General features: G+C 30.0%; 2 protein-coding genes across 3 annotated transcripts; both read left to right on the top strand.

Moving 5' to 3' along the window:
• The first annotated feature begins 698 nt into the window (after positions 1-698).
• On the top strand, positions 699-3,959 carry LOC107934490 (protein GAMETE CELL DEFECTIVE 1, mitochondrial). 2 transcript variants are annotated; one of them, XM_016866935.2, is made up of 4 exons: positions 699-831; positions 943-1,567; positions 2,504-2,693; positions 3,492-3,959. In XM_016866935.2, the coding sequence occupies exons 2-4, from the start codon at positions 972-974 to the stop codon at positions 3,708-3,710; spliced, it is 1,005 nt and encodes a 334-aa protein (XP_016722424.2). In that variant the 5' UTR covers positions 699-831; positions 943-971; the 3' UTR covers positions 3,711-3,959. The 2 variants fall into 2 exon arrangements, with proteins under 2 accessions (XP_016722424.2, XP_040943970.1); XM_041088036.1 differs by having other exon boundaries at positions 703-827.
• A 1,978-nt stretch (positions 3,960-5,937) lies between these two features.
• LOC107934455 (thaumatin-like protein 1b) lies at positions 5,938-8,062 on the top strand. The gene is made up of 3 exons (XM_016866886.2): positions 5,938-6,578; positions 7,338-7,614; positions 7,701-8,062. The coding sequence occupies exons 1-3, from the start codon at positions 6,089-6,091 to the stop codon at positions 7,843-7,845; spliced, it is 912 nt and encodes a 303-aa protein (XP_016722375.1). The 5' UTR covers positions 5,938-6,088; the 3' UTR covers positions 7,846-8,062.
• The last annotated feature ends 5,658 nt before the right edge of the window (positions 8,063-13,720 follow it).

Here is a 13,720-nt window from a genome sequence, read left to right as displayed (position 1 = left end):
TGAGGTATGTCAAGTTATTTGTTTAAGTTGAAAGTTTGTATTTAAACTATTAAATTTAAAAAAAGTAGGTTTAAAAAACGCAACGAATAAACATTTAATCCAAAACTATATGGAGTCAATAGGGAATTATGACGCGTTAATAACTGACTTTGTCATATTTCAAGTATAATGTATTTAGAGTGATTGTAACCACTTAATATAATAAATAAATCAATTTCGGATGATCCAAAGTGGCAAGCAAAAATTAGTGGTGAGCAAAAGTTGACAAAAGAATCAAGCATTCACCAAACTATAAGGGACAACAACAAAATCTTACATGTATAATCAAGACTAAAAACTCAATGAACAAATTATGAAATATTTTTCTTATATAATATATTTATAATCTATTACATTATATTTATACAAATATATATATGGGTCTTGAAGTCTCACCATGCGTGGTTGTCATGTGTGAATTTAGTTCAATTTGCTGACTTTAGTTTGAATTGTATTAATTCTTAGTCTAATCATGTTGTAATAATTTTATTTGACTTTATGATTCTTCAAACAATGTAGGTCTGTAACAGTTTAATAGTTACGATTTTTCATACATATATTTATATTTATACTTAAATACAATTTATAACGCTTTTAAAAAAATTACTAAATTGCTGAACATTAAAATTAAATGGATTTGGACCATCCATCCACAAATATAAACCAGCCCAAACCCAAAATGGATTACAAACACCTAGTATAGGGTTTTGAAGGGGTTTCCTTCTCCTTTAACCTTTTGTCTCTTTTATCATTTTTTTTTATTTTCTGGTTTTGCAATCGATTTTCCGGTAGGTAATTCTGATTTCAAGCTCCGCTCCTCCTGTAATTATTATTGGTAAACTCGCAAATCAATGTAAAGTGCCAAGTACTAATTTTTTTGCTTTATTGAATCTTTGGGTGCAGCTAAATTTTGTTCAAAAACTGGTGCAAAAATGCATAATCTTCGCCACCTGATATCCCGTCTTTCATCCACAAAGAAACCTATATCCATTCAATTCGAGCCATTTCAAGCTTTGGGTTCACGCGCTTTTTCCTCAACATCAGATGGTTCCGATAATCTAGGCTGGGGCACTGCTTCCTCGTGGTCCAGTCGCTTGACCAAGGACCATTTCGACGGAACCATAACTCCCCAAGCTGGTGCTGGAGATGCCGATCAATCCATACAGCTTATGGATATTGAAAATGTGTCTGATGCGGTAAAAAAATGGAATGCCGACGACAAGAAGTTCAAGGAGTTCACTGATGGATGGGAAGATCGACTGCTTGAAACAAGTGTTTTGTTGAAACAAGTGCTTGAACCTGGTGCTAGAGGGTCTTATCTTAAAGACTCTGAAAAGGCTGAAATGTATCGTTTGCATAAAGAGAACCCTGAGGTTTATACTGTTCAGAAATTGGCCAAGGATTATAGGATTATGAGACAGAGAGTGGAAGCTATTCTTTGGCTTAAGAAAGATGAAGAAGAATTGGAGAAAAAAAATGCTCTTCCTCTTGATGACTCTGTTGAGATGCTTCTTGACAATTGCCCTGAGTAATTTCCTCACTTCTTTTCCTTTTATTTTTTTGCTAGTGTTTGGAATTTCTATCCTTGTTTCATGATTTCAATGGCTCTTTGATGCATTAAATTGTAAAATTTTGTACTGCTAAAGTTATGGTCTGTTCAGTGATGATGATGGTATTGAAAATGATAGAAACACAACATTAGTGCATCTTTTCTTTTTCATCTGTTCTTTTAGGTTGTTAAGCTAATCTTGATAGGGTATTAAGTGTGATCGTGTCTGCTATAGCTTGCTGTTTTTCTCTAATCTAAGTTAGATTTGGGTGTTAGTGTCGGAGATGGATATATGTCTCGTACGGGTATGTTCAACTTTTTTTGTCTAGTTTCTGGTAAATTTGGAGGAACATATCTGGATGGCTTAAAGAAAAATGATAAGTCGGAACAAGATATGCTCTGGGTTCATTGTTGTTTGGTCTCAAAGTCGTGATTGTTTTTGATTGTTGAAATTACTCTCCGTCATAGATTTGTGCTTTATAATTTAGATTGGGCTGAGAAATAGTAGAACCTTTAAAATGATTAGGGACCCATTTGCCTAATACGAGTGTAGTTGAAATTACTCGGTCATACATTCGTGCTAGCTAATTCTTGAAAATTTACGAAGTCCTCATTTTAGGTGCCTTTGTCCTACAAGTGGCACATACACGGTTCTGCTCTCCTCTTTTTTTTCTTTTTTTTTTTCCCCTTTTTGGTAAATTTCCTCATTTTTCTGCTAGGGGACCTTTCTTTCATGCTTTTAATGTACTTGGGTAGCTCCTGATTTCGCTTTCTGTGATAATTTCTATCATATGATGTATTTATAGATGTTGTATTTTTGCACTTAAAAATAGTTTTTGAAGGTATAAAGACTGTATAAATAATTAAAAATTGTTAATAGCTTAGTTGTGAATGCAATCCTATTTTCTGCTGCAGATTTTTAAATGCCCACGATCGGGAATTTCATGTAGCATCCCTTCCTTACAAACCTGAGTTCAAAGTTATGCCTGAGGGTTGGGATGGCACCACCAAGGATCTGGATGAATATCATTATGAGATCTCCAAAAAAGAGGATGACATGCTGTATGACGAATTTGTTCAGAGGTTTAACTTTAATAAAATGAAGGTATGCTGCTGCTTTACTCCATGCCTTCAAAGAAAGAAACATATTAGAATTGCGATATAAATTTTCACTTTTCATTTTGCATGTTGGAACTTTTTATTTTGCGGCTTTGGTCACATTCACATTCTTGTTTCTCGCTCATACACACATCCTGGTGTTTGTGCATGGACTGCTTTGGTTTGGCTAGATTTACCTTTATATAGGCTAAGTGATGCATTTATCTGGGAAATGTCCGTATTGAGAAATATATAGAAAGAAAAGAGGTAAGAGTGATTAGATATTGACAAACTAATAGAATAGTGGTTAGCTATGTTACCCAGACGCATGCATGAGCGTCGGGTATGAGTATGTTCAACCTTTTCAAGTTTTCCAAATCTCTTAACAAAACTAATCAATGGAATTTTCACTAGGGATTCTCTTCTGTCCACGAAGTTATCTCGACTACCAATGAAATGAATCTTTACCACCCTCTCTACTTTCATTCTATGCCATCTTGTTTCAACTGTTTCGGCTTTCAGATTAAGCCCCTTGATCTTCGTTGAGTGGTTGCCTTCCTTCCTAGGATATTCCCAAGACCAGGAGCTGTTTTCTTAACGGCTAGGTTAAACTTTTTACATTGAGGCCAAAGGGTAGTATACGAAACTGGCCAGACAAGATAACACAGTGCTGGTAGGGCAAAGGATGGTGCCCTCATTTCTCCTTCATTTATGCTTGCTTGACATACAGCAATTTAACTGTCTAGCTTACTGTTAATTCTGTTTACATTTTTCGATAATCCCTATCTGATCTTTGTATATATAGATGGCCGGTGAAGTGAAGCGACACAAGTATAGTAGGAGGCGCCCCACTGAAGGTTGGAACTTCACAGTGGAGAAAATGGGAGCAAAAGGGAAGCGCGGAGGTGGTGGTGGGTGGAAGTTTGTAAGTTTACCAGATGGATCAAGTCGACCACTCAACGAAATGGAGAAAATGTATGTAAGACGAGAGACACCACGCCGAAGACGTAGAATTCTCCCATGATGATTTAGCCTCTGTTGTGCCATCGTCTGCAGATTATAGTCATTCTCGACATCTTCTGTTTGTATGATTTAGAGTCCAAGCTGGTGTCATTTTTATATCCCAAAAGGTAAGCATCTTTTAGGAACAAACATATACAGGCCATAAGCACTTTATGCTAATTTTGAAGTTCAATTTGAGGTTAACATTTGATCCTTTACATCGTTTCCTATAATTATTTGTTAAAATGCAGCTGTGGACTAAATTTGATTATTTTGGAATCTGAATGTTGGTTAGACCTTATGAAACTCATGCATCAAGGTATATGCTTTATTTGTTCATTCTCCATTCATGTTCTGTGCCTTAGCCAATCTCCCACGCATGGAATGAAAAACGGAACCGGCCCATCAGACCAGTCGAATCAGAACCGGTAGATTGTTCAGTCCTAGGTCATATTTGAATCCGTCAAAAACTGGATTCACTGAATCCTCAAGGAAGGAAAAAAAAATCCGGAGATAATCACAAACTTTAAATATGAATCTGAATAAATATGAACATGAAGCAAATACGATAATTTGGAGTTAAGAATTCCATTAGAAATTAAGTGGTTAATAATATTGAACATGATATGATTACATGAAATTGATGTGATTTTTTTTTAATATATATATTAAAAATAGTAATTACATGAAAAAAAAAGAAATATGAACATGTTAAAATCTTTTAAGCAATAAATTATTAAATTGTCAAAAATTATGTAAATATAAAATAATTTAAACACCATTGAAATAAGATAAAAGTGCATGTATATGATACATGCTAAAAAATGAATATGAAGTATGAAATATAATATTTCAAATATATGATTTTTTTTTAAAAATGGAATATATTATGGGATATATTCGTATTTAATGCTTATCTGAGTTTGTATAATATAGGTTAATTCATAGTACTACTAACCATGCTCATTGCAGCCCAAATTTTTGGTTCTCCTCCCGTCAAACTTTGATAACACATCTTTTTATTAGTACGACTTATCGAAAACAAAGCAAAATAAAAAAGATAATTTAAAAGTGTTAAGTATTTGTTTTACTTAGTCTTCCTAATGGTTCATTTATATTTTTATATAACGCACAGTTTGTTGATGTAATGTACTAGAAGTAACTAGACATTATGCGTGGTGACACGTTACCTCCTTAAGGGATGCACGTGTCTTAGATACTCCTTAAAAGATTATGGGCAAGAAAAGTGATATCATGCAAGTGGTGGATATTCATAACAAATAAACTCTTGGGGAACTCGCCAGATTGATTGACGAGCCTACGTGTCAAACGTGCAGCCACGTTTTATAAAATTTTATATTATTTATATAATAAGATGCTAGAAGTTCTATACAACTTTATATACATATAGACATTCATAAAAGTTTATAAAGATTATTGTTATCTTATCCTTGGTTGCTTTTATTTATTTATTTTTGAACTTGTGATCGTTAAATTGGGTGAATTACAATGGTATCACCCCCACTTTCTTTTGATTTATAATTTGGATTAAAAAATATCCCCATTACCATGTTCTTGGGCTTAAATGGCATTGGTACTTTGACCTTCTTTTAACAATCTCTTTTTATCAAATTTCAATGCACAAGAGATGGGCAATGGAAATGAAGCAATAGTAGCTATGATTCCTCTCAATAATTTAATTTAAATTTTTTTGGAATTAAAATATTTTATTTTAATTTACTAAAATCAAATAATTCTATATGAATAAAGCTAATAAATTTATTCATTCAAAATTTTTAGATATTCAGTAGTCACATTGAGTCTCAATTAAATTTAAAATCGAGCTAATTCTGACATTTAAACAATAGATAAAACTCTCTCAACATTATTCTTTTTCTCTATTCACATAACTCCAACTCGAGACATTACTTAAAACAATCAAATTCCTTCCTATACACCCTTTATTGAAACTTAAACTATAGGGTTTAGCTTAGATTCATGCAATTTAAAAACAACATGCCACATACTTGAGCTTTTTTTTTTCCTATTTTAAAGCCACAATACCCATGAAATTTGTTCACAATGAAAAGTATTTTTAATTATTAAACACTAAAATTCCTACATTAGTTTATAGTCACGGTATTTCCTACACAAATCCCAAAGCAAAGAATTGCTTCTTAAAGAGGCCATGCATCGCCAATCCTGTAAACAATAAACAAGAAAAAGAAATACTAAATCCCCAAAAGGCTATCTTGCAGCTAATTACAACCTCATCAAAAGCAAAGTATATACATACATACATATATATTTACACACATATATACATAATCATGATTTGAAGATCCAAAAACACCTTAATTTCCCTTCAACGCCCAAACCCAAAGCCTTAAATTGTTTAATATGTCAACTCATTGTCCCATTTTGCCTAGTTTCTTCCTCATTTTCCTCGCATTCTTTGGTTACACCTCATATGCTTACACTTTCACTGTAACAAACAACTGCCCTTACACGATATGGCCTGGAACGCTGTCTGGTGCAGGGACACCACAGCTTTCAACGACAGGGTTCCAATTAGATTCAGGCCAAAGTGTGAGGATCCCATCGGTTCCTGCAGGTTGGTCTGGTCGGATATGGGGTCGGACAGGGTGCTCGTTCGATGCCACTGGTGTCGGGCTTTGTCAAACCGGGGATTGCGGGGGGAAACTTGCATGTAATGGAAATGGTGCAACTCCACCGGCATCGTTGTTTGAAATAACATTTGGTGTTGGGAATCTACAAGATTTTTACGATGTTAGCTTTGTTGATGGTTATAATTTGCCGCTTGTTGCTGCTCCTCGTGGTGTTTATGGTGCATGTAATGCTACTGGATGTGCTTATGATCTTAATATGGGTAAGAAACTAAATTTTTAGCATTGTTAAGTGGAGAGACATAAACTAAATTCAGGATTATAATAATATTTTAAACTAAAAAAGTGTGAAATGAGCTTCAATGCCTTGGAATTCTAGACAAAGATAAGTTAAGGGCACTTGTGCCCCAAATCCTATACTTGAGTTAATCATAAAGGAAAAAAAAGGATCGTAGAAGAATATGATAGGAAAGAGAGAAACCTATCGCGAGATAATACTTGTTATTTTATCAAGGATGAAGTCGGAAAATCTTTTTGGAGGAGTCAAATTTAAATTATAAATATTTTAGAGTTAAAAATTTAATATTGTAAAATTTTATAATTTCTCAAAGGGATTAAACTATGAACTTTTCATTTTTGGAGAGGACATAATTGAAATTTAAATTTTAAGAGAGATCGAAACACAATTTTATCGTTAAATTAACTAAAAATTTTACAATTTTTAAATGGACTAAAAATAAAAAATTTCATCTTGAGAGGCAAAAGCACTTGCCTACCCCTCTAGCTTCGCACTTGGATTTTATTCTTCCTACTTTTTATTTATTTTTGATATTTAAGTATCTTGACATAATGGGTTGACTTTATACTATCTTGATAGGTTTCATTAATGCTTGACAGCTAGCATGGTTAATAATGAGATATAATAAATTTAAAGAAATAAAATATCTTTATATGAACAATATGTTTGGAATTTGAACCCTAATATGTATATGTATATATGTATATGTGTGTGTGTAAGGCAGGTTGCCCTAAAGAGCTACAAGTAGTGGGAGGTGATGGGGAAGGGTCAGGGAGAGTAGTGGGATGCAAAAGTGCATGTGAGGCATTTAGACAAGATCAATATTGTTGCAGTGGGGAATTTGCAAACCCAACAACATGCAGGCCTTCCTTTTATTCTTCAGTTTTCAAGAAAGCTTGCCCCAAGGCCTATAGCTATGCTTATGATGATGCTAGCAGCACTTTCACTTGCAAGGCCCTTGATTATGTCATCATTTTCTGCCCTAATTCTCAATCTCAAAGGTACCTATTTGTATACATTTATATATGTATGTATGTTCATCTCAAATCATTTATAAATCTCTAGCTAAGACTTAATGGAAATGCAGGGCAAATAGAACAAATGGTGGGTTTACACCACCATCCAACGATGATGGTACCGAAGGCAAAGTGCAGATAGTTTCCAACTCATCAAATCTACCATTTCCCTTTCCAATCCTCATCCTTCTTCTACTTGTCAATTTGTTCTTTTAAGAACGCCTGCGCTTAGCCTTTGAGGTTATGTTACTTGAACTCGAATTTGAGTGTTAGGGATGACGTATATCCTTGAAAAGTCATATCTGTACATGCATATTTCAATACGATGGAATAACGCTGAACATGATGAAAAATTTGGAGGAATACAGCATATATCCCCCACTTGTTTATTTGATGGGCAATTTGTTCAACCACTCATTTGTAATGCCTACAATTCCCATTGAGAAAATGTGTCCTCTATATAATTTTACCTTTTAGTAGAGTTGCTCAAGAGCTGGCTTACCCGTTAAGGCCCGTCCGAAATTTGAAAGGGTTTGAGCAAAATATTATAATCTAAAAATGAGGGGCAAAAAAATTAAGCCCGTTTAAAATATGGATCCGGCTCGAGCTTGAACATTCAAGGCACAAGCTCAGTCTGGCCCATTTTTAAGTTTATAATACTTTATATTATGTTATTTTTATATGTTATGTAATTTAGAACACATTAAAAAAATAAAATTATACTAAATATATAATACTACTCTAATGTAAACATTAAAATAATGTTAAGATAACTATATAGAAAATATCAATAAATAAAAATTGTATAAATTTATTTAATATTAAAATAAAATAAAATATATATATTTAAAAAATAATATAGACGAGCTTAAAATGGGCTTGGGTTAGCCTTTTGCAGATATGGGTGTGTTTGGGCAAAATTTTAAGCCCATGTTTTGGGCCGGACTGAGCTTGTGCAAACATAAAGTATGTTAATATTATGCTTAAACTCGACCCGATCCGGTCCATAAACACCTCGACCTTTGAATTGGTTTTATGGAATATTTAATATTACAACAGATTTATTCCGGGAAATAATTATGGGATAATTAAAAGAAAGCTCACAAAAGATCTTTGAATGGCCGAATTAGGGTCCAATTTTTTTTTTATTTCCTTATCCAGTCATAGGCTGTAAAGCCCATATTTATTATTGAAAAGTTTTTAGAGGATTTTTGATACAATGAAAAAATTCAACTCTTTAATCTTTTATGGTTTTTGTCAATTTAATTTAATTTTTTAGTTAAAATTATTCATTAAATTTTTGGAAAGAATTAAATTATTTTTCTAATGAAAATATTGATAAAAATATTAATTTTTTTAATGTCGTTGACATAACAATTCACGTGTATTTCATGATGACATTACATGATGCTATTTATCTTATATGTCATGTCAACAAATGATTTAAAATTTATAAAAATATTCAGAATTCCAAATTCCAAATATATATACAAAAGAAGTTCATCGAGTTTTTAAACAATCAATATGTAGTAAACCTAAATTGAAATGTTTAAAATATTAACATTTTATTCTGTATTTTAATTAATAATAATAATTTGGCAAAGCTTGTGATCAAATTCAATTTTTTTTAAAAGGTTGAGAGTCAAATTTAACTAAAATATAATAGTTAAATTGAAAAAATATGTAAACATTAAGAACTAAATTTTACATTATTCTCATTTAAAAAAAAACTTAAAGTATATTATTTATATTTATAATTAAATTTTAAAAATATATATTTTTGATACTCTTGTTTTACCTATATCCGAGGTTGAAAAAAGCACACCAAAAGTCAAAAGTGAACACATTTTTTTTCTGGAACGTGGTAAAGGCTTTTTATTCTTGATAAAATTAGCTGATCAATTAAGACTATAAATAAATAATTTTGACATTACAGGAGTAACTATATTGTAAATAATCAATTTTCAGTTCAAATAAAATATTAAAATTTTATATAAAATACGAAAAATTATTTACTGGATTCGTTACTACCGATAATTGAGAAATAAAAAAAGTTAAAGAATTTTCTTTTAAATCAATTTAAAATTGACTTTTACCAACAAAAATATATTTGGGTTTAATTGATTTCTGTATTTTTATATTATTTTTAGTAAATTTATAATTATTTATTTTATACATACAAACTTCAATCTTCAAGTACTGATTGGGGCACTGTTTTTGTTTTTAGAGTATGTTTAAAGAAGTTCTGATTTTTTTGACTAATCTTGGACCCCCACTTGCTGTTTAACCATTGATTTATCTTAAAAGCATCGTTGTTATCTTTGAAACAATAATTAGAAAATAAATTAATAAAAAAATTGGGTACTGAATGAAGCAACAAACGTCAAATCTGGATCATATTTTTTAAATAATAAAAGCATTGATCTGATATTTTGAAAGGGGCTGCTTTGTTTTGTTTTGATTTGTTCAGAGTGGTTAATTAATTTTGATTAGACAGTGAAGAATTTTAATTAATAATTTTATATTTATTCTTCTAACAATGATTAGATTAGAGGAAAATTAGAACTATTTTGCGTACTAATCCTATAATGTTGATTAATCCACAAATATATATATATAAAGAAAGATTCTCTAACATAATTGTAAAATTATTAAAAAATAAATATTAAATATTTTAAAAAGCATTTTTTTATCAATATAATAGAAATATTAAATTGTTTTTAAAGCTTTACAGTATTTAAGAGTAACAAATCAACAATCATATTGCTGAAACAAATGATGGATTTGTAATAATATTATAGAAAAATTAAGTAAAAATAAAATATAACAAATTAATTTTTTTAGAAATTTGACTGTTATAACGAAATATTGTTATAACGAATGGTTGTTATAGAGTGGGTCAACCTTATATTTATAACTTTTAAAAGAGTAAAAAATTTAAACATGTGCTATAGAAAAAAATTTAAACATTTTTGTTGAAGAATTATTCTTTTATATTTATTTGACTTTAAAAAAAATTGAAAGCATTAGAAATAATTAATAAAAAATTAAATTGAAGCAGGGTGGTGCAGAGCGGAGATGAATGTATTTAATATTCATAAAAATGTTAATGGCTTTTAAAATTGTATATCTATAGTGAGTGGCGTAGCAAAACATACCAATTGTGAAGTGGTAATGAATTTGACAACATCTGTCCCGTCTCACTCCATTGTGGAGTCGATTTAGCATAGATGCACTGTACCTCCTTAATAGTTTATATCTAACTCACTTTTTTATAATTTTAAGGAGACGAAATATAATTTTATTTTTACTAATTTTAAATTTTAAAAATTTTTAAAAAAATTAAATAATAATTTTTCATTTTGTGGGAACTAAATTCGCTTCCAACCAATCCACTAATTTCAAGAAGTTCAAAAACTTTTTTTATTGAAAATATTTAATTTATAAATTAAATAATTAAAAATGATAAGTGTCGCATCATGTTACAATCATAATTTTCATTAAACCTTGGTGACGATGGAACAACAAAGTTAGCTTTTATGCAGGGGTAGCCACCAACCAAAGCCCCCACCACCACACTCAACTTCTACATGATTTTACGTTCATTATGTGATATGTTGAAAGCAAAATATGAAATCATGTAAAACATTATATTTCCAAAAATAAACAAGTTTTTAGGGTTTTTAAATGTGGTCCGTTGTTGGTCGACATATATTATATGATATAAGCTTAAGGAAAACCCACTTATATGCCCATCAAATTATTAATTTCAATGACTCATACTTCCACTTTGGTTTTTCCCTTTCCTATATTAGACAACTCATTATAATCCATGCATAATATAGTTCAATGGAATTTTGTTCCATTTTCGAATGTTTTGGTTCAAATTATATTAAGTTTAAATAGAATTTTGTAACATGGTTAAATTTTGGGTTTCCATTCTTCTATTATTATTAATGCTATGCTTTAATCAAAATCACTACCATCACTAAAAATTTCTAATTACTTAATTGATATACTTACGATTCATTTTGAGATTTGTAATTGTCCCTCTCAATAATGTTTTTTTAAGGTTCGATTCCTATTCTCCCTTTGAAAATGTAATGTGTTTTTACAATTGCACCAAACACTTGTTAGTTGAGTTGATTTTTTTTCGTAACTAAAATTTCATCTTTTAGATGGCGTAAGCAAACCCTGCCCTGAGATTATTTGAGAGCGCAACTGCCTAAAACCCAATAGGAAGGAGCCCCAAAAAATATTTTTTAAATTTTTTAAATGTGAAAAAAAAACTAAAATAAATTAATTAAATACCTAAGATTTTAAATTTTCACCATAAATGTTTCATCTCCTATGGTCCTAAAAATTTTCCAACTTTTATTGTATTACATCCTATAATTTTTTTTAAAAGGGGCTCAATTTATTATTTCATTAAAGTCTCAAAAATATCAAGAACGAGTTTTGACATAAGTTTTTTGTTAAATTTTTTTAAAAAGAATTGAATTTATTGTCAAATATGGTGCAAACCAACCCGAATAATAATAATAATAATAAAACCATAGTATATTTCAACTTAATTAATTTTCATAATTATAGTTTTTATTGATCTTTTTTTAGTGAAATACAACTTATCGGGAGCTTTTTCTTTGCTTTATTCTTCTTCTATTTGGGAAATGAGTTGGGAGTCATTTCAAAAGAGATAGGGATCCGATGCTTTAAGATAATATGGTGGGATGGATGGGAATAAATATCCCAATTTCTAACCCTAATATTAATAAAAGTTACTTTGCCTACGGTTAAAACAAGAACAACCCTATTTTTGCTTCTATTTTTGTCCTTTCCTTTTTCCTCCTTTTGTTTTTTTCCAATGCAAAATAAAATGATATTAAAATTTTACTCGCACATATTTAATATAACAATTAGTCAATTATCATAATCGAATCCTTAAGAACTTTAAAATATCATGTTCGAGTCTCACTATGCATAAATACTATATGAAGGTTTCAGCTCAAATTTTATTTTGATTTAAGTTTTATGATGTGTAAAATTCATCCAAATTTATTTTACTCTAAATCCGAATATAATTACGATCAAACGTATATTATTTGTACTTAAAATCGTACAATTATCAATTATGATATTTCTAAATATAAGACTGAATCCGGTTGACAATTCAAAACACTTACGGGCTAATTTTCCATTTAGATATATTTCATATGATTTTTTTAACATTAATCTCATTATAGTTTCTTATCATATATACTCTTTTTGATACAATGTCTAGAACTACTTATATAGCTCCTCCCCAACCCTTAAATAGAAGAATAATGCGTTTCAACGCATTTGAACCCACATCCTCTTACACTGACAAAAATATCGATAAGAGCTGGATGAAAAATATAAGTATACTTGATTGAAATGGTATAATATAGGGGTCTTTTAATATTTTAGGCATGCTTAATTCAAATCATGTATAATCTTTGTTATATGGAATAATTTGGACCATCCATATTAAAATTTTGATAACTATCTTCATATCTATTTATTTAGCAAAATAGTCAATAAAATTATTAATTTAGTCAAATGTTGTATATATTGTTTAAGGTTTAATCTTTGTGAAACTTATTTCCCATAAAAATCAATGGAAGCTTTATTTGTATGAAAAAGAATTGCAAAACCTTATGCTAAAAAGGATGTTGTTTAAATTTGATTCCTTGATTTTATAAAAAAATATAAAATTATTTTAATCCTTGAATTTGTATTGTTTATCAAATCAACCTAATGTTTGTTAGCTTTGCTAATGTAGCATACATATGGATTGCCACGTGTATGTCACATTAGTAATTAAAATTTTTAAATTATTTTTTTAATTTTAAAAATTAAATTATTTTTTATGTGACATTCACGTTTATACCACATCAACAAAGTTACAATGTTAACTTTTCTATCTATTTTAGAGTAATTTGACAAAAAATACAAGTATAAGACCTAAAAAAATTAAACAAGGAACTAAAATAAATTTTTTTGATAAAATTAAAGGGCTAAATAAGTTATTATTCCATTTGATTTTAATGTAAATCATGAACTAAGCTTA

The sequence above is a fragment of the Gossypium hirsutum genome, chromosome D02 (assembly GCF_007990345.1).
Source record: "Gossypium hirsutum isolate 1008001.06 chromosome D02, Gossypium_hirsutum_v2.1, whole genome shotgun sequence".
Lineage (NCBI taxonomy): Eukaryota > Viridiplantae > Streptophyta > Magnoliopsida > Malvales > Malvaceae > Gossypium > Gossypium hirsutum.
This window is presented reverse-complemented; position numbering and strand designations above follow the sequence as displayed.